The 17,903-nt window shown below is 39.5% G+C and overlaps 1 protein-coding gene across 1 annotated transcript; it reads left to right on the forward strand.

Annotated features, from left to right (window-relative positions):
* The first annotated feature begins 3,431 nt into the window (after positions 1–3,431).
* HNRNPU (heterogeneous nuclear ribonucleoprotein U) lies at positions 3,432–15,430 on the forward strand. Its single transcript, XM_069069152.1, has 14 exons — positions 3,432–4,388; positions 5,480–5,591; positions 5,684–5,757; positions 7,903–8,042; positions 8,477–8,576; positions 8,932–9,044; positions 9,594–9,857; positions 10,715–10,834; positions 11,110–11,238; positions 11,497–11,665; positions 11,934–12,188; positions 12,605–12,789; positions 13,490–13,561; positions 14,034–15,430. Exons 1-14 carry the CDS (start codon positions 3,659–3,661, stop codon positions 14,085–14,087), a joined length of 2,517 nt encoding a protein of 838 aa, XP_068925253.1. The 5' UTR covers positions 3,432–3,658; the 3' UTR covers positions 14,088–15,430.
* The last annotated feature ends 2,473 nt before the right edge of the window (positions 15,431–17,903 follow it).

Raw genomic sequence — 17,903 nt, forward strand, 5'->3', positions numbered from 1 at the left:
CAGTACAATTCTTTAACTTTCCAGATGAGGAAACTGAGGCCCATCAGGCTTTAGAATCTTAGTGAACAGGCAGGCAATTCAAGTCTCTTTTGTATCCCTTCTTCTGGGGAAGTTATTTGAGCTTTTGCTTTTAGGTCTTCCGGAAAGTGTAGTAGGAATAGGTTTCGTTATATCCTGCCTCTGACACTTACTACCTGTATAAACTTGGGCAAGGTACTTAACCTTAGCATTGACTTCAGGGTTAGCAAGTGACTCAGAATTGCCCTAACTTTTAAAAAACCTGTTATTGACTGATGGGCCTCAGTTTCCTCATCTGGAAAGTTAAAGAATTGTACTGAAAAAGTATGAGAGATATACATGTATATGTGTGTATATATACATATATATGCATACATACACACATATATACATACTCAAATATATCTTTAATATCTATTTTTTATATACACTTAAATACAATTTATGTATTATATAACAAATGTATTTATAATATATACATACATATCTCATCCTGTTCCATCTTCAATAAGTCTGTGAGACAGATAATGTACATACTATTATCCACACTATATGGGCAAGGAAACAAGATTAAAAGGTAAAGTAATTTGGCCTAGGTCAGTTAAAGGATGTGGCAAGGTTAAGATTTAAAGCCCTTGTCTTTTGACCTAACTCCACTGTTCTTTTCACTAGATCCCACATTTCCTCCCACATAAGGACCATAATACACAGAAGCATCACAACCACTAAAAGTAGCAGTAAGAATTTGTTTGCTTTCCATTAAAAAAAAGCAAGAACTCTGTGTGTATATATATGTATGTGTGTATACGTATATGTATATATACGTATACACACATATACTAAATAGTATAGCACAGACCAAAAATTAAAATAGATTATAGGAATGAGGTCCACCCCAATTTCTTAAGCAAAAAGAAATCCATGCTTTGAATATTTACAATTCCGCTTCCCCCCGGCATTTTTTTTTTTTGCTTTTTGGGGTGGAGGGGAAGGTAGGGCAATTGGGGTTAAGTGACTTGCCCAAGGTCACACTGCTAGGTTTGAGTGTGTGTTAAGTGTCTGAGGCTGGATTTGAACTCAGGTCCTTCTGACTCCAGGACTGGGGCTCACTGAGCCACCTAGCAGCCCCAACCCCCCAATATTTTCTAAAGTCTTTAAGTACTTGTCAAGGACATTTTGAAGAAATATTTGTATTTCTGTTATTGTAAGTGTTTTTTGAGTTAAACATTTAATGTGGTAGACATATAAGCTTTAATTTTATGTTTTCCACTTACATAGTAAGGAACTGTTTTATTTGTAACAATACTAAGGCATGAATAACTTTTAAGGACAATTATAAGTATTCAAAACCAAATCTGGATTTTCCAAGGACTGATTATTCAGGTGGGGACCTTTTTCTGCTTCCATTCTTTTGGCCCTCCTATATTTAGGATCCCCATCAGCTGCAGTGCAAAAGAAAAAAGAGCTCCCATTCCACTTTTACCATTTATTAGTAACCATTAAATAAATGCAAATTAATGGCTAAAATGAGTTTCAAAAAAATTTCTTTGGTCTTTTATTATCTAGGCTATTCCTCTCCATATATAACTGAGACAATTTAACCTTTATGAAGTTCAGGTCATTTTGCAAATGTTAAATATTTTATTTATCCTTACATTTCCCTGTGAACAAGTGCTTCCAAAGAATTCAAAGTTGCAGGTGACCCAAAAGGGCAAAGGAGAGAGACAAGAGGCGATGGTCATAAGCAGCATATTGCTGACCTACGTGTAAGAAATGGTACAGGCAGTATCATCAAGGGAATGTATGGTTTAAAAAAAAGGGAGGTGGGCCACTAACAACTCAGAGGCTGTAACTGGCTTCCATAAAAATTAAAAAGGCCTGGAGGCCTTCCTCCAGGATAGTGGGCTGAGATTCCATGAAGGATCTCAGGTACCCCAGGGCCAAGAATCTCACAAGATGAGAGGGTATGGATGGGCTGTGATCTGAAAGCAGTGTGTACATATAAGTTCAGATTTAAGCAATGAAACATCCATGTAAAATGGATGAAAAGCTCACACTTGGGGGGTGGGGTGGGAGTGGGGCAAGGATCTTTAGACTGGATTCTTATTAAGAAGGGTTAGGCCAGGCCTACAATAGAGAAGTCTAGGAATGTAGGGAACATGGTTCTTAATTCAAACTGCTGTCTTGTGACAAATAGAGGACAAAAACCACATTAATAGCCATCAAAACAGCACTTTACAGTCAGTGGATTAACATCACCTAAGTCAGAGATAACAGCAGATTTAGGGGTCTATTTGCTGTATAAAACAAACAAGTTTTTGGGACTACCATCCTAAATTTCAGTTCTGGGCCACTCAAGCAAAAAATTCACAAAAGGCTGGTAATCTGGTTCTAAGTCTATGATCTTATGTTGAAGACTTTTTTTTAATGAAAGAAAAGATGTTTAGGGAATGGCTTTCACCCAGGGTTCCTTTGCAGCAGAGGGGCTGCTAAGATGGCACTGGCAGCTCCGATGCCCACAAAGTCCTAACCATCTTGTCTCTCAGAGGAGCAGGGCAGGCCTTTGTTTTTCCCGTGCAGCTTGTGACTGGCCTTCAGTATTCTGCAGAGGCAGGATCAGAATCAGAGGGCACCACACCGGGGGCGAGAGAATCCTTCCAGCTGGCAAGTTTCATGCCAGTTATCCAGAGGCCTCTGCTGTGTAATGACTAAAAATGCTTCTGAGATCAGACATACCGAGCAGGCAGCATTCTAAAACGCCCCAGAGGAGTTTCCTTTAATAAAAATGAGGAGGGAGCCCGGAGATGCACCTTTCTGGGTTTACGGGGACAAGATTTTGGTTGTGCGCAGGGCTTTGGGGGTGAAGAAAAGACACTGCCCCTCCTAGAGAAACTTAAAAGACAGAATGATTAGAAAAAATTATTTAGGCGCTGAACTGTAAGGCACGGAGCAAAAATGCACAGCAGTTCACGGTCGACATGATGCACGATAAGAAAATAGGAAAAATACCGATGCATGAAATTCAGCTAGAAAAAGGATGTAAAATGTCTGCAGGAATGGACACATTTGGATCAAAGTGAACTCCAGGCTGGGGGAGAGGGAGTTGGTTATTTCCTCTGTGGTACTACAAGGGCTACATTCCCTGCGTAGTCTCTTTCATTGCAAGCCTTTTCTGCACGGCCTCCATTTGCCTGGTGCCGCTTGGAAGGGCACCCTGGCCTTTGGCGCTCGGCTCCCGAAAGGTAGTGTGGGGGTAACTACGGTAATGAGGCAGAGAGGCCTGAGCCAGCCCCCCTCCGCAGAAGCAGCAGCAGCGCTCCGCGCGGGCTTTTCCACTGCGCAGCAACTACCGTAGGGGAGGAGGAGGGGCGGGTATATTACGTGCGCGACGCCGCCCCGACGAGAGGACGTTGCGTGCTCGCTCGCGCCAGGCGAGTCTCCGCGTCTCCCTCGCGAACTCGGTGAAAGGAATTGGCGCCGTTCGACTCCAGGCGGGTCCGCTCTGCAGCACGAACCCCACTCCAGCCGCAGCCGCAGCCGCCGCCCGGGGCCGAGGAGCAGCCGCAGCAGCCGCCGCCAGTGGCCGTGTGAGCGGAGCCGAGTCGCAGTCAGCGCCGAGCGGTGAATTGGGGCCCTCACGATGAGTTCTTCGCCAGTGAACGTGAAGAAGCTGAAGGTATCGGAGCTAAAGGAGGAGCTCAAGAAGCGGCGCCTCTCTGACAAGGGCCTCAAGGCCGAGCTTATGGAACGGCTCCAGGCCGCGCTAGACGACGAAGAGGCCTCCGGAGGCCGCCCCACCTTGGAGCCCGGGAACGGCAGCCTGGACCTGGGCGGGGATTCCGCCGGGCGCTCGCACACGCAGCCCTCGGGAGCAGGCCTCGAGCAGGAGGCCGCGACCACAGCCGACGAGGAAGAGGAGGAGGAGGAAGAGGAGGAAGAGGAAGGGATCGCCGCCCTGGATGGCGACCAGATGGAGCTAGGGGAAGAAAACGGGGCCGCGGGGGCGGCTGATTCGGGCCCAATGGAGGAAGAGGAGGCGGGCGGCTCCTCGGAGGACGAAAACGGCGACGACCAGGGCTTCCAGGAAGGGGAAGACGAGCTCGGGGACGAGGAGGAGGAAGCGGGCGCGGGAGACGAGAACGGACACGGGGAGCAGCAGTCTCAACCGCCGACTACGCCGCAGCAACAGCAGCCTCAGCAGCAGCGCGGGGCGGCCAAGGAGGCCGCGGGGAAGAGCGGCGGCCCCACCTCACTGTTTGCCGTGACGGTGGCGCCTCCCTCGGCAGCGAGGCAGGCCCAGCAGCAGGCGGGAGGCAAGAAGAAGGCGGAAGGCGGCGGAGGCGGCGGCCGCCCCGGGGCTCCGGCGGCGGGTGAGTGGCGTTTTGTTGAAGTGAGGGAAGGAAGAGGACCGCGGGCCTGGGGTGGGAGGCCCGGGGTGGGGACCGTGCCCCGGAGCCTCCACTCGTTCCCCCCTTTGAGGGGATTGGGAGGGTGGGGAAGCGGCTTGAGTAGGGCGAGAGGCCTTACAGTCGACGAGAAAAGGGCGGAGGCGCGGGTGCTTTTCCCGTGGCCGGCGTCGTGGATGGGGGAAGGGAAAGTGGGGGGGGCGGTTGCGGGGGAATCCCAGATTAGCCGTGAGGTCTCAGGCTGTGTGTGTGTGTGTGTGTGTATGTGTGACGGCGGCGCCACCATTATCTGGCTCGAGAGCCAGGGGGAGCTGCAGCTGCCGCTGGAGGGGGGGGAGGAGCGGCCGCTGGCGGCGGGAGAAGGTGCCCCCCCCCCCCCCCCCCCCCCCGCGCTGCTGCGTGCGCGCGGTGCGGGCACATGTCGCCGCACTGGGGGAGGGGAGGGGAAAGGGAGGACGATGGGAGGGGGGGGTGGAGATCGAGGTCCCGGGGCGGGCGCGCGGTGGCGGCTCGAGCTCTCACGTTGCCACCGTATTGTGCAAGGAGCGCAGGGGCTCTGGCGTGACGTCACTTCCGGTTGGCGGTCCCTGTGGGGAGGGGGTAGGGGTGGGGTGGGATGGGGGGGAGTTAGAGCGAGGATCCGTACAATGCGGCCGCGGGTAGCGCGGGCCCAGCCTGAGTGGGGGGAGGGGACGGGGAAAAAAAAGCTCGGAGCCCCTCCTCCTCTCTTCTCTGTGCTCTCATTGGGATACACGTGGGCTCTGCTTATTCCGCGCTATTCTCTGTGGCGCTCGCTGGAATCATCGAGTAGCCTGGGAGATTTGTGCTATCTCTACGCTGCGTCACGAACTCCAATCCTTTTCCAACCCTACTGCTCCTTCAGTTAATATATGGTTGGCAAATTAAGGGATTATTGAAATCGGGAAAATGGCAGGTTAACATGGCAAGCTTTTTAAGCGTTCCAGATTACAATTGTAATAGGCTTTTTCGGGTCAGCGGGGTTTTTTGTTTTTTGTTTTTTTTTTTAATTTAAAAAGATGTCCTAATCTTTGTAGGAGATGGCAAAACAGAACAGAAAGGTGGAGACAAAAAGAGAGGTGTTAAAAGACCTCGTGAAGATCATGGCCGGGGCTATTTTGAGTACATTGAAGAAAACAAGTACAGCAGGTTGGGAAGTTTAATTCATCTTTTAACTTAACAATGAAATGAATCACAAATAATGAGAACGCTGTATCAGAAGATAATTTCTCTTTTTTCAGAGCTAAATCTCCTCAGCCACCGGTTGAAGAGGAAGATGAACACTTTGATGACACAGTGGTTTGTCTTGATACTTGTAAGTGAATATCCTTCAATCTTCTTAATTTTGTATAGGACCAAAATTTACTGTTTTAGGAAATTTGCATTTATGAAAAATAATTTGTACAAGTGTAGAAATAATCTGTTTAATTTGTGTGACAGTCTTTTAAAATAAAGGTTACAACAATCCACATGGAAATCACTAGGTAAGGCATAAACAAAATGGTATTTTAAAATTGTCATATGTTACTGTCTGGCAACCTATAGCAACTTGGTGCTTTTTATCCCTTTGAAGTATGGAATATTTAGGTGATTAACTTCAATAGAAAAGGTAATTTATAAGTATATTCTCGTTTTGTCCTTTCAGTTTTATAAGAAATGTAATAAGTATTAGTGGTGGGAAATTTAATTATTGACCTATTGGGACTAGTATTTATTATAGATTCTTAAAAGTTTCATTAAGTGGATTCAGGACTTCCATTGTCCCAATTTTTCGGTACTGGGAGTTACCAGGTTTATTTTTACTAATGACTTTCCCTTTAGTTCACAAGTATATTCCCTTTTTCTAACATTTAAACTGTAACATTACTTTCTCAATAACTGCTGTTTTGTTCTCAATTGCAGTTCAGTAGCTGCTGCTTTAACATAAGTTGGTGTCTTCCAAAGACCTGGGGCAGCAGCAGTGGCTATCTCTGGGCCACTAGCTTTCTTCAGCAGCGAATGGTATCAAGGGCAGCACTGTAATGCTGCTACTTTTACCCAGATGGGTTGTAATTCATTATGTGGAAGCATTGCAAACCTATAAGTGGGCCTTGGCTGTCTGTTCAGTTAATTTTAGTGGTTGTGTGTCTTTTTTAAAAAAATGTACCTGATTCATTATTTGGTCAAAATTTACTAATGTAGGTGGTCTTTTGGGAACAAAGGGTAGAAATGGGAATTGATATTCAGGCAGGTAAGGTGTGTTTTGTAGAAAAGTTTAAAAACTTGGGAATGTTTAATCCCCACCCCCCCAAATAGCAAATTTTTAGTGGAAACAGTGCAAGAAAATTAGAGATTAGGGTGGGTAGAACAACATTACTAATGAGAGCTTTCCATTTTAAAGGTGACAGTGTTAATATTTTTGGTTTGTTTAAATGTTGCGCCCAAAGTAATTTACATAGAGGAAGTTACAGTTCTTAGAAAACAGCAGTGTAAATCGGTGGTCCCGTTGTTTTTTTTTTTTAATCTGAGAGGAAAGGATTACCAAGACCATATTAATTTGCTCATCATGCCTTCGTTATATAAAGAGAAAAAGTTCAGGTCAACCAGGTCAGTTGGCAAAGCAATATTCCATCTTTGGTATAAAAGGGTAGAGGAATACAATACCATGGATAAGCAATCTAAAAAAACTTCTGGCCCCTTATTTTCTCTAGTAACTTGAGTCTTTACGCAGAAAGGAATTTACCTATTCTAACACTAGTCAAAAAGTGCTAATAAGCAGTAAGTAGCTCCCAAACAAAAGAATATGGAGGAGCAAAGGTCATGAATACAATGAAGAGGTAGATATAACCATATTATGATCTTGAGGGGGGGTGTGCTTAGTGACTTTCTATAAATATTATCTTCACAATATTGAGATATCATACACAAATCTTTGAAGAAAACAGGATCTTGGGCCCTGAGGTAGTCTTTAATATTTATAAAGGGCTGAGACCCACAACTCACACCCTATTTTAAACCAGTTGGTCATGGCCTCCCTACCTTCAATTGTGTTGTGGCACTGGTAAATGCTACCTGACTCTGGCATGCTTCACTTTGTGATTTCCTGCTATCCTCTGCTGCTTGGCTCTAAATCAAGGTAAAGAGCAGAGCAGGTATGTATGAACATCACATTGTCTTCATTACCTGTCTTAAGTGGCTTTTTTTTTTTAAAGTTGTACATATATAAAACCATGGAGATTTATCTTTTTATTTTTTTGTCTGATTTGCCGCCTTCCAATTCAGAATTTGGCACCGGAGATTTTTTGGAGGGAGTGGGGCTTATTTAATCTCTGAGCAGTTCAGATAGAATAATGATTCATCCCAATGTAAAGTCTTTATGCAGCATCAAGAAAGTTGTAATACTTTGGGGGATTAGTTTATATGGTCCTTGGACTTGAAAATTGGGACAAAGGAGAATAATAGATATTTGTTACACTTACAGATAATTGTGATCTGCATTTTAAAATCTCAAGAGACCGTCTCAGTGCTTCTTCACTTACTATGGAGAGTTTTGCTTTTCTTTGGGCTGGAGGAAGAGCTTCTTATGGTGTTTCAAAGGGCAAAGTTTGCTTTGAGATGAAGGTAAAACAAATTCTCTTATGAGTCCTACTTGCTGCAATTTTTGGCATTTTTAACTCTTAAGTAGAATGCTAAAAATTATTGAATTTTTCTATGGGCCACAAAGGAAATTAATATAAAATCATTGTGTAACACTCAAATATGGGGGGAAAATCATTATGGTGGAACTGAGCTAGAATTGGACCAAACAGTTTTATTTTTACAATAGGAATGGGGAAAATAAAGCAAGTTGAAAGCTATGTTAATAGAAAAATGAGAGCCATATATTGCACGAATAAGTCTACAACTGCCCTGTTGTGAAAAGATTAGGAAAGAATCTCCACAGCAGCAGTCAGCAGTGACTAGTAATACTAAATTTCTTATCAGCAGTATCAAACTAGATCCAGAAATGTCTCATTCCTAGTTTATGTACAGACTTGATTTGTCTTCCTCTTCAGGTTACAGAGAAGATCCCAGTGAGGCATTTATATACAAAAGATATTGATATACATGAAGTGCGGATTGGCTGGTCACTTACAACCAGTGGAATGTTACTTGGTAAGATCATCTGTGTGTGCGTTGTATATGATACATAGGTCTCACGACACCTTGACTTAGGTTTATGGCTCAAATTTGATAAAAACTAGATTTCTACAATAGCCAATTCCTATTAAGTCTTCTGTGTGCTTTCAGGAAATTTAGACATAGAGCCCAAATTAGGCATAATTTATCAAGTGCCCAGAATTGAGAAGAATTGGGGATTCTGGAGTATATACAAAACCCTGCTTTTTAAATTTTCTGTTTTTCCCCTGGCGCCAGGGAAAGTGCCACCTAAAATAAAAATGACAGTTAATACTAGATTTTTAATAAATTCCTTCTAACAATTGCAAACCAATCTTTTTTCTACTTTTAGGTGAAGAAGAATTTTCTTACGGGTATTCTCTAAAAGGAATAAAAACATGCAACTGTGAGACTGAAGACTATGGAGACAAGTTTGATGAAAATGATGTGATTTCCTGTTTTGCTGTAAGTTGTAAAAACACAATTTCAAATGTATTTTTAAATGTACCATTAGAATTAGATTAGAAAAGTGTGCAGAATGAGTGTTCTTTCTAGGCAATAATAAAGAGTTGGCTTTCTAAGTTAATTTTACACAAACAGTAATTTTTAGATGTTTTTCAGGAATGGAAAGTCATTAAAACATAGGCATGTAAATTTACGTAGATTATCATTTTCATTAAACACAATTTCAAATGTATTTTTAAATGTACCATTAGAATTAGATTAGAAAAGTGTGCAGAATGAGTGTTCTTTCTAGGGAATAATAATTAAAGAGTTGGCTTTCTAAGTTAATTTTACACAAACAGTAATTTTTAGATGTTTTTCAGGAATGGAAAGTCATTAAAACATAGGCATGTAAATTTACGTAGATTATCATTTTCATTAAGCTAATGTGGACCTTGAATTTGTCAAAATTTGAGTCCTGTTATTTCTTAAAATTTTACTTTTGAAACTTCACTGGATTTTAGGGAATGTCAAATAGACTTGTTACTGAAGCATTAATTTGTTCAACAGAATTTTGAAGGTGAAGAAGTGGAGCTTTCCTATGCAAAGAATGGACAAGATCTTGGTGTTGCTTTCAAAATTAACAAGGAGGTTCTTGCGGGGCGGCCTCTATTCCCTCACGTTCTCTGCCATAACTGTGCAGTTGAATTTAATTTTGGTCAGAAGGAAGAGCCATATTTCCCAATACCCGAAGAATATACTTTCATCCAGAATGTCTCATTAGATGATCGTGTTAGAGGGCCAAAAGGACCAGATGAGAAGAAAGATTGCGAAGTAAGTGACATTCTTTTGTCTGTTTACAGTCACTTTGAGATTGAATGTTTCACGATTCTGTACTGTAAAGCATTGTAACTAGGAGATTAGTTTGAACTAAGTTAAGTGTTCTATCTATATGTCTTCATTTAGATGGTACAAATGTTTTAGTGTGTTATTTGTGCTTTAAGGGCAGAACAGTATTTCTGGCAGTTATGATTGGTCTTTTCCTTTTTGTCTTTAAATGTGTTTATTTGTTGAAAAGTATAAAACTTTTTTTTGCTTTTTGGAGGACAATTTGGGGTTAGGTGACTAGCTCAAAGTCACACGGGGTAGTAAGTGTATGAAGTGTCTGAGGCTGGATTTGAACTCAGGTCCTCCTGACTCCAGGGCTGTTGATCTATTCACTGTGCCACCAAGCTGCCCCAAGTATAAAACTTGTAAAACACTTCATCTTCCTGTAGGTCCAGAAACTGAGACTTTTGTATAGTTTTCTGTGATAAGTCTTAAATCTTGTTATTTTATAGATGAGGAAACAAGACTAAATGAATTGTACAAGGACACATAGCTAGTTAATGTCAGAGTTCTTGATTCAGTGTATAATGGGCACAGCAGTTTTTCCATGGCAACCTACTGAAAAATGTTAGGAATTAATAGGATTTTTTTAAGTGTACTTCCTTATTCATGGAGTAGTCACATGAACCAAAATAATGAAAATCCTTTACAAAGCACTTCAGAGTAATGCATACAAGTTTTTTATATTTAGTTATAGGGAATAAGTAGTCTAATTTTTTGAAAGCAAATTAATTTTAAAACAATAGTCTAACTTTTTGGGTATAGTTGAATAGGAAAATAGTGTTTTTGTTTTTTGATTGCAGGTTGTGATGATGATTGGCTTGCCAGGAGCAGGAAAAACTACCTGGGTTACTAAGCATGCAGCAGAAAATCCTGGTAAATACAACATTCTTGGAACAAACACTATTATGGATAAAATGATGGTAAGTAATATATAATTTGGAAAGTCTGACATGTTCATTTGAAATTTTTTTGACTTTTTCTGATAGGTTCACCTATATTATAATCAATCACATAAGGAAATTTGTTGATTAAAGTAGGCTTCATTATCTTAATTGTACTATTTGCAGGTTATTTTTAAGTTACACAATTGATAGTTTTGTAAGGGAGTTGATTGCTATATTTTAAAAACTCAAGTTTTTAAAAATTATCTTGTGAGTCCTTATAACAAAACTCATGAGAAAATGTCTCCTCCTAGGTGGCAGGCTTTAAGAGACAGATGGCTGATACTGGAAAATTGAACACACTGTTGCAGAGAGCCCCACAGTGTCTTGGAAAATTCATTGAAATAGCTGCTCGTAAGAAGCGGAACTTCATTCTGGATCAGGTAGGCTATGGCTTTAAGATTGGATTTTTTTCATCTAGGTTATTTAGAAGCCTAAACTGCAATGTTCTAGCAGTTGGGAATATTCTTTCTTTCAGTGATGTTTTGGTGGAAAAGTTAATTTAGTCTTGTGTGGCACTTGGCACATAGCTATGCACAATTGCCTAATAAACGTTGATAATGTTTACAACAAATAAATGAATATTCTCTTTGCAGCTGACCATAGCTGTCAAATTTATTATTACATAACTTTTGTTCTAGACAAATGTGTCCGCAGCTGCCCAGAGGAGAAAAATGTGCCTGTTTGCAGGCTTTCAGCGCAAAGCTGTAGTAGTTTGCCCAAAAGATGAAGACTACAAGCAAAGAACACAGAAGAAGGCAGAGGTGGAGGGGAAGGATCTCCCAGAACATGCAGTTCTCAAAATGAAAGGCATGAAACTTTGTTTTGATACTTTCTAAAGGCCATTATTTAGATGCTTAGGTCTTTACAGGAAGTTCATTTGTAATCTTTAAAGCCAGAACCCATTTAAAAGTGTTATTAATATTGTATTGGTATCACTTTGTCCATTTAGCTCTTTTTAAACTTAGAAAAACCAAAAAATTAAAGAGGACAAAATTATAAGGAAAGAAATTAATGTAGCAATTTCTGGTCAAAACCTAAAATTTTTGGATGTTTTAATATTTTCTTTACTTTATAGGGAACTTTACACTGCCAGAAGTAGCCGAGTGTTTTGATGAGATAACCTATGTAGAGCTGCAGAAAGAAGAAGCCCAAAAGCTTTTGGAGCAATATAAGGAAGAAAGTAAAAAATCTCTTCCTCCAGAAAAGAAACAGAATACTGGCTCTAAGAAGAGCAATAAGAATAAGAGTGGCAAAAACCAGTTTAATAGAGGTGGTGGTCATAGAGGTCGTGGAGGATTTAACATGCGTGGTGGAAACTTCAGAGGAGGTGGTAAGTTGAAATTTTTAGTTTTTCACAGTGTTTCCAAATTGGGCTAAAATGAAATACCCAATTTCATTTTGAATTGAACTTAAACACCAAGTAAGTAAGATAAGCATTTTTTTTTCCTACAAAGTAGAGCAAAAAACCTTAAGTATGTAATAGTCATTGTATGTTGAAATTTTGTCTCAGTATATTAGTATTTGGAATTAGTATTGACTTTATCATCCGTGATTGATATTAAATTTAATGTGAAAACATGGTATATATATATATACATATGTATATAAAATATGTATTAATAACCTTAGTCTGCAATGTAACTTATTTTTATAAATAACAATGTTTGGATTGTTTAAGTTGTGGTGTTAAATTTTTAGTTTGCTCTGTGAATGTACAAAGATGTTAAAATTTCCTTTCATTTTTAGCTCCTGGAAATCGTGGTGGTTATAATAGGAGGGGAAATATGCCACAGCGTGGTGGTGGAGGAGGAGGAAGTGGAGGAATTGGTTATCCATACCCTCGTGGCCCTGTCTTTCCCAGCAGAGGTGGTTATTCAAACAGAGGCAACTACAACAGAGGTGGAATGCCCAACAGGGGGAACTACAACCAGGTAATCTTTCCTCATAATCTACAGGCGCTAAAACAACTTTTTAGATATGTGTTCTATGGTTGTATTTTATAGAGTAGTAAGAGCTTTCAAATTAATTGTGGACCAATGGAGGTTGAAAGTAGTAAATTTGAGATTGTTTCTGTTGGTTCAGGTGTCTAAAGCTTAAATAATTAATGTTTGCTTGTCTTTAAGAAATCCAGCAACCCCAGTGTTCACATAAACAGGAGTTTCATGTGCCTGAATTTCTTCACAATATGAAGATACTACCCTTTTTTGCTAACATTTTTAAAGGAACTTAATTTTCTATTAGCATTCTTGATAATTTCTTAAGAGCTGCAGTTCTAAAATGAAGTCATCAAACATAGAATAGCTAAAAAATTTTTAGTAGAGCCGTGACAAACTAATTTTAGGGCTTTAAAAGGTGTCAGATTGCCCAATTGGGGATGATTATTTGATATACAAGTAGGAGGAGCCCAGATCTTCTAGAGTTTAGCTAATAGGGAATACTGGTTAGGTGACCCCTCTCCCCCCACCCCTATAGACCCTGTCTTCTTCAAGTTAAGATGTTGATAGAATGTTAGTTTTGTTTTTAATATCTAGTGACCTTCTTTCACCCATTGTAGAGCATGGAACAAGTTGTAAAAGGACAAATTTTACCGTATTTGTTTAGAAGTACTTAGATTATTTTTTTTCCTTCTAGAACTTCAGAGGCCGAGGAAACAATCGTGGCTACAAAAATCAATCTCAGGGCTACAACCAGTGGCAGCAGGGTGTAAGTAATTTTATGCACTTTCCAGTTAAAATTTTTTGTATTTTGAGTTTCGAACAAGAATCAGTCCTGAAAACTCTTCCACTGGTTACCAAAATGTTAAAATGAAATGGTGAAGTGTCCAACACTGGCACTAACCAGTGTTTTTGTGGAAGTTCTTGCAGCCCAAAATTCATCTCCAGGTACAACAAATCATAGCCTAATTTGATAGTTAACAAATTGTTATAGAATATAATATATGGTATTTAGTTTTAGCTAACCAGGTCCTGGTGTGCCCTTTTATAATGTGTTGATCATTTGGGGATATTAATGCTATAATTAAATATGGTGTTTTAATGAAATCAGAGGTAAGACAGGTCTAATCTGTTCTAGCAGACACATTGCTCTGCGTTAGATTCAATGTCATATCCTAAAAGCAACTTGAGTGGCTTATTGATGTGTTTTTTCTTTAAAAAAAACAAATTTTCTCTTGCAGCAATTCTGGGGTCAGAAGCCATGGAGTCAGCATTATCACCAAGGATATTATTGAATACCCAAATAAAAACGAACTGATACATATTTCTCCAAAACCTTCACAAGAAGTCGACTGTTTTCTTTAGTAGGCTAACTTTTTAAACATTCCACAAGAGGAAGTGCCTGCGGGTTCCTTTTTTAGAAGCTTTGTGGGTTGATTTTTTTCTTTTCTTTTTTGTACATTTTTAATTGCAGTTTTAAAGTGAATCGTAAGAGAACCTCAGCATTGTGCACGATAAGAGAATGTGTCAGTATTTCAGGGTTCTACATTTTATCTGTAAAATGTGACTTTTTTTTTTACCACAACAAAAGTAAAATGTTGCTTTGTACCTGGTGTCTTTTATTAAGATTTACTCCCCCCATTTCTCATCGAGAATAACAGTCGGGAGTCATTTGTCACAATACAATAGAAATGTTAGCAACCAGATTCATGTAAGGGCTTTAGTGGTCCTCATGAATTTCACAACTTTGTACTGCTCACATTACACTCCATCCTCTCTTGTAGTTTGGTGGGTAGAGGAGGGGGTAAACTAAGCAGTAGTTCTTGGCAATAACTGGGATGGGTTTTTATAACAATGGAATTGACGTAGCTGGGGAATTGAAGGTAAAACTTGGAGCCAAATAGGGAAGATGGAGTGTATGTAGAAGGGCTCTTTAAAATGTAAAACTCGGTTGCATTTTCTGTGGAGGCTCAAACTTGTGAAGGTACAACACCATAATTTTTTTCCATTTGTTCTGCATTTTGATTCTGAAAAGAAAGCTGGCTTTGCCCATTTCTTATTAAACAAAACTTGTTGTAAATCCAGTTGTCTAATGGGATCTATATGAAGTTAGCTATGTCTGTATACCCCTTCTCCCACGAAATACTGTATACCTAGTGTGCTTGTAGTAGTTAACTCCACCATCTTTGTAAGCTAATGAAATTGTGAGTCACCCATTTATATCTAATTTTTAATCATGTCAGTTCTTGAATGGGTATCTCCTTAGCCTGCTGATTTCTTTTTCTTTCTAAAGAAAGTGGGTGGAGAAATTAATTTAGACGTTTGTTTGCAATAAAATGAATTCATTTTACTCTTGTTTGGGATTCTCGCCATCAAGGTCCAAAATCCCTTTAAATCTCCCCAAAGGGGGAGAATTTATAAGTGTGTGCTTTCTGGACAGCTTCATTTCTCTGCACTTGGAACATTTAGGTTTTAAAAACTTAAATGTATACTGGCAACTGATTTATTTAGAAATACTGATGTAAAGTTGTATTTTCCCCCCGCCCCCAAGACTTTAAAATGTTAGGAGGGGAAAGGGTACTGGCTGGGAGAAGTTAATACTGTTTTATCATTACATATTAAAAGATGTTGAAATTGCTGTCCACAAATGTATTTATAGTACATGTAACCCTCTGTATGGGAACAATTGCTTTTAGAAGCTATTGATCATAAGAGCCAGTCATCATTGATTCACTACTACACAACACTGCTAACTTAATATTATAGCTATGTGATAATTAGATCCCCTAATTGTAATTTTATTGGGTTTGCACAGAACACAAATTTTAAAGGACTCTCACTGTGAAGTGAGGAAATAGGAGTCAAACTGTAGAACTAAAATTTGACTTCAAATTTTTCTTTCCCAGTTAAGGTTGTTAATAAGCATTACTTTTAATGGATTTTCTAATTAGTTTTTTATTAGTTTTATATAAAATTTTAAGCTTTTTCATTCTCTGAAGGCTAGGAAACCCTTTGAGAAGATTTATTCAAAGTGGTGGTTAGGGATTATTCAAAATTAGTTGGGACAAAAACAATTTAACCATAACTTTTGTAGTTGAGGACCCTAGCAAATATTTAAAGACGGCAATGGTAAGGGACATAACTTAAAAGCTACTAAAATCGTGGGTATTGCTATAGATAGGAATTGGTTACTATCTATATACTTACTGTCTAAATTTGGTGGCTAAATTGTCAGTATTTTCCCCCATTCTTGAGTTAGTAAGGAGTAAAAAGCCCAATGACTTATTTATAGACTTGTTTATTGGGCATGTAGGGTCTTAACCAAGACTTAATACTGTTGGGAAATCAGATTTAACTGCTGCTTATCACTATTACAAGATAGAATAACAACCATAACATCTCCCATTACTGTCAAGTTTCTTTTCAGAAATGGGAAGGGTCATACAAGTCATATTTGAATGCATTCCAGTTCACCAGGTGATTAGCTTGTCCTTCAGAGAATAGATAGTAGAAGAATTAGCCTCAGAAAAATTTAGGAATTTGCCTCAGAGGATTGCCCAAATAACAGCCAGGACTGGAATAAGGTCTTTTGACTTTGATGCTAACTGGTGCTTGGTAATAACACTTTGCAAATTGGTATTCAGCACCTGCCAACCAGAAAAACCTAAAACTTTAGTTGGGACTTTTTCAGTAAGAAAACTGTTTAAGAGTTAGGAATTACATAATCTTAAAACATTTCACCAGAGCAAGATTAGGAACCCTGTAAGTGAATTTATGGATGTTTGAGATAAAAGTGTTTTCTCTTTTTCCCTCTGTAGAGGTCAAACTGCATGAAAATAATTCAGGCATTTATGATGGGTTATTCTGACCCAATGAAATTTTTTTTCACTTTACACTTTTTTAAAGCAAAGTGATGGATAGCAAACCAGTGTAGTTACTATTTATTTTTAAAGAGTCTAAAGATGGCAGTGGTTTATGTGAGCATTCTCAGTGAATGTTTTCTTTTCCCTTTTTTATTTTTGGAGATAGGAAGGCTGGGCAATTGGGGTTAAGTGACTTGCTCAAGGTCACACGGCTAGTGTTAGTGTCTGAGGTTAGATTTGAACTCAGGTCATCCTCTTGGCCCTAGGGCCGGTGTTCTATTCACTTTTGCCACCTAGCCACCCCTATGTTAGCATTCCCAATAAAGTAGGTTGGAGGTAATTTGGAAATTGAATGATTTGGGGTTAAATTGGCAATTAAGGGACTTAGATTAAGGTAAGAATTGTATACAGGGTTTAAAAAGGATAGTAAATATGACAGGAAAAGATGAAGGGTAGTAAAAAAGCCCTGATTTAGCAATATAGCATTTTACCTAAGGAAACTGACTGGAAAAGTCATACTACATTAGTTTACTCAATATTGATCAGTCCTTGGGCAGGCAGCTGTCATCTATGATTTATAATTTAAAGAGCAGGAAGAAGTTAAAGTGTTTAAGGATGTTTTAAGGCACACTTAAATTTTTTTAATATTTTTTTTTATAGCAAGGAGGGTGGAGGGGAGGGCAATTGGGGTTAAGTGACTTGCCCAAGGTCACAAAGCTAGTTTTTGTGTGTGTCAAGTGTCTGAGGCCATAACCTAACCCGGGCCAGTGCTCAACTCACTGGGCCACCTAGCTGCCCCTAAGGCATACTTAAGCTAAAGGATAATTTTGCACCTAATTTCTTAAGGAAAACGGCTAGGGAAAAGGAATTTAAAATTAACATGAAGCCATTTAGATAACCAGTAAAGGTTTTACAGAAAAGCTTGAATGATAAAGGAAGATGAGATATAGAAAGTAAATCGGCTTATTTTCATGGAATGTGGTTTAATTGGTCCTGCCTTAAGTTTAGAATACAAGTTAGTTCTTTGTAGCAAATATAGGCCTATTTGTCGAAAGTTATACTGATCTTTTTTTCCCAAAATTTTGTGCTTGTATTAGGAGAGGTGTCAGAAACCCTTAAATTCTTTTTGAGGATATTGGTATTTCCATTGATCACTGGTTTTTTGTTTTTGTTTTTAACTGTGGGACACTTCTATTCTGAATAGTATGAAGTGACCAGAAGTTATTTTGATTGTTTTCCATTGTCTGA

The sequence above is a fragment of the Petaurus breviceps genome, unplaced genomic scaffold (assembly GCF_028583685.1).
Source record: "Petaurus breviceps papuanus isolate PSGF00001 unplaced genomic scaffold, PetGlider_PUasm1.0 90778, whole genome shotgun sequence".
Classification (NCBI taxonomy): Eukaryota; Metazoa; Chordata; class Mammalia; order Diprotodontia; family Petauridae; genus Petaurus; species Petaurus breviceps.

Coding starts and splice junctions, on each gene's coding strand:
- HNRNPU (XM_069069152.1), top strand. CDS start 3,659: ATGAGTTCTTCGCCAGTGAACGTGAAGAAGCTGAAGGTATCGGAGCTA. Junction 5,758..7,902: donor AGTGGTTTGTCTTGATACTT/GTAAGTGAATAT, acceptor TTACACTTACAG/ATAATTGTGATCTGCATTTT. Junction 11,666..11,933: donor TGCAGTTCTCAAAATGAAAG/GCATGAAACTTT, acceptor TTTACTTTATAG/GGAACTTTACACTGCCAGAA.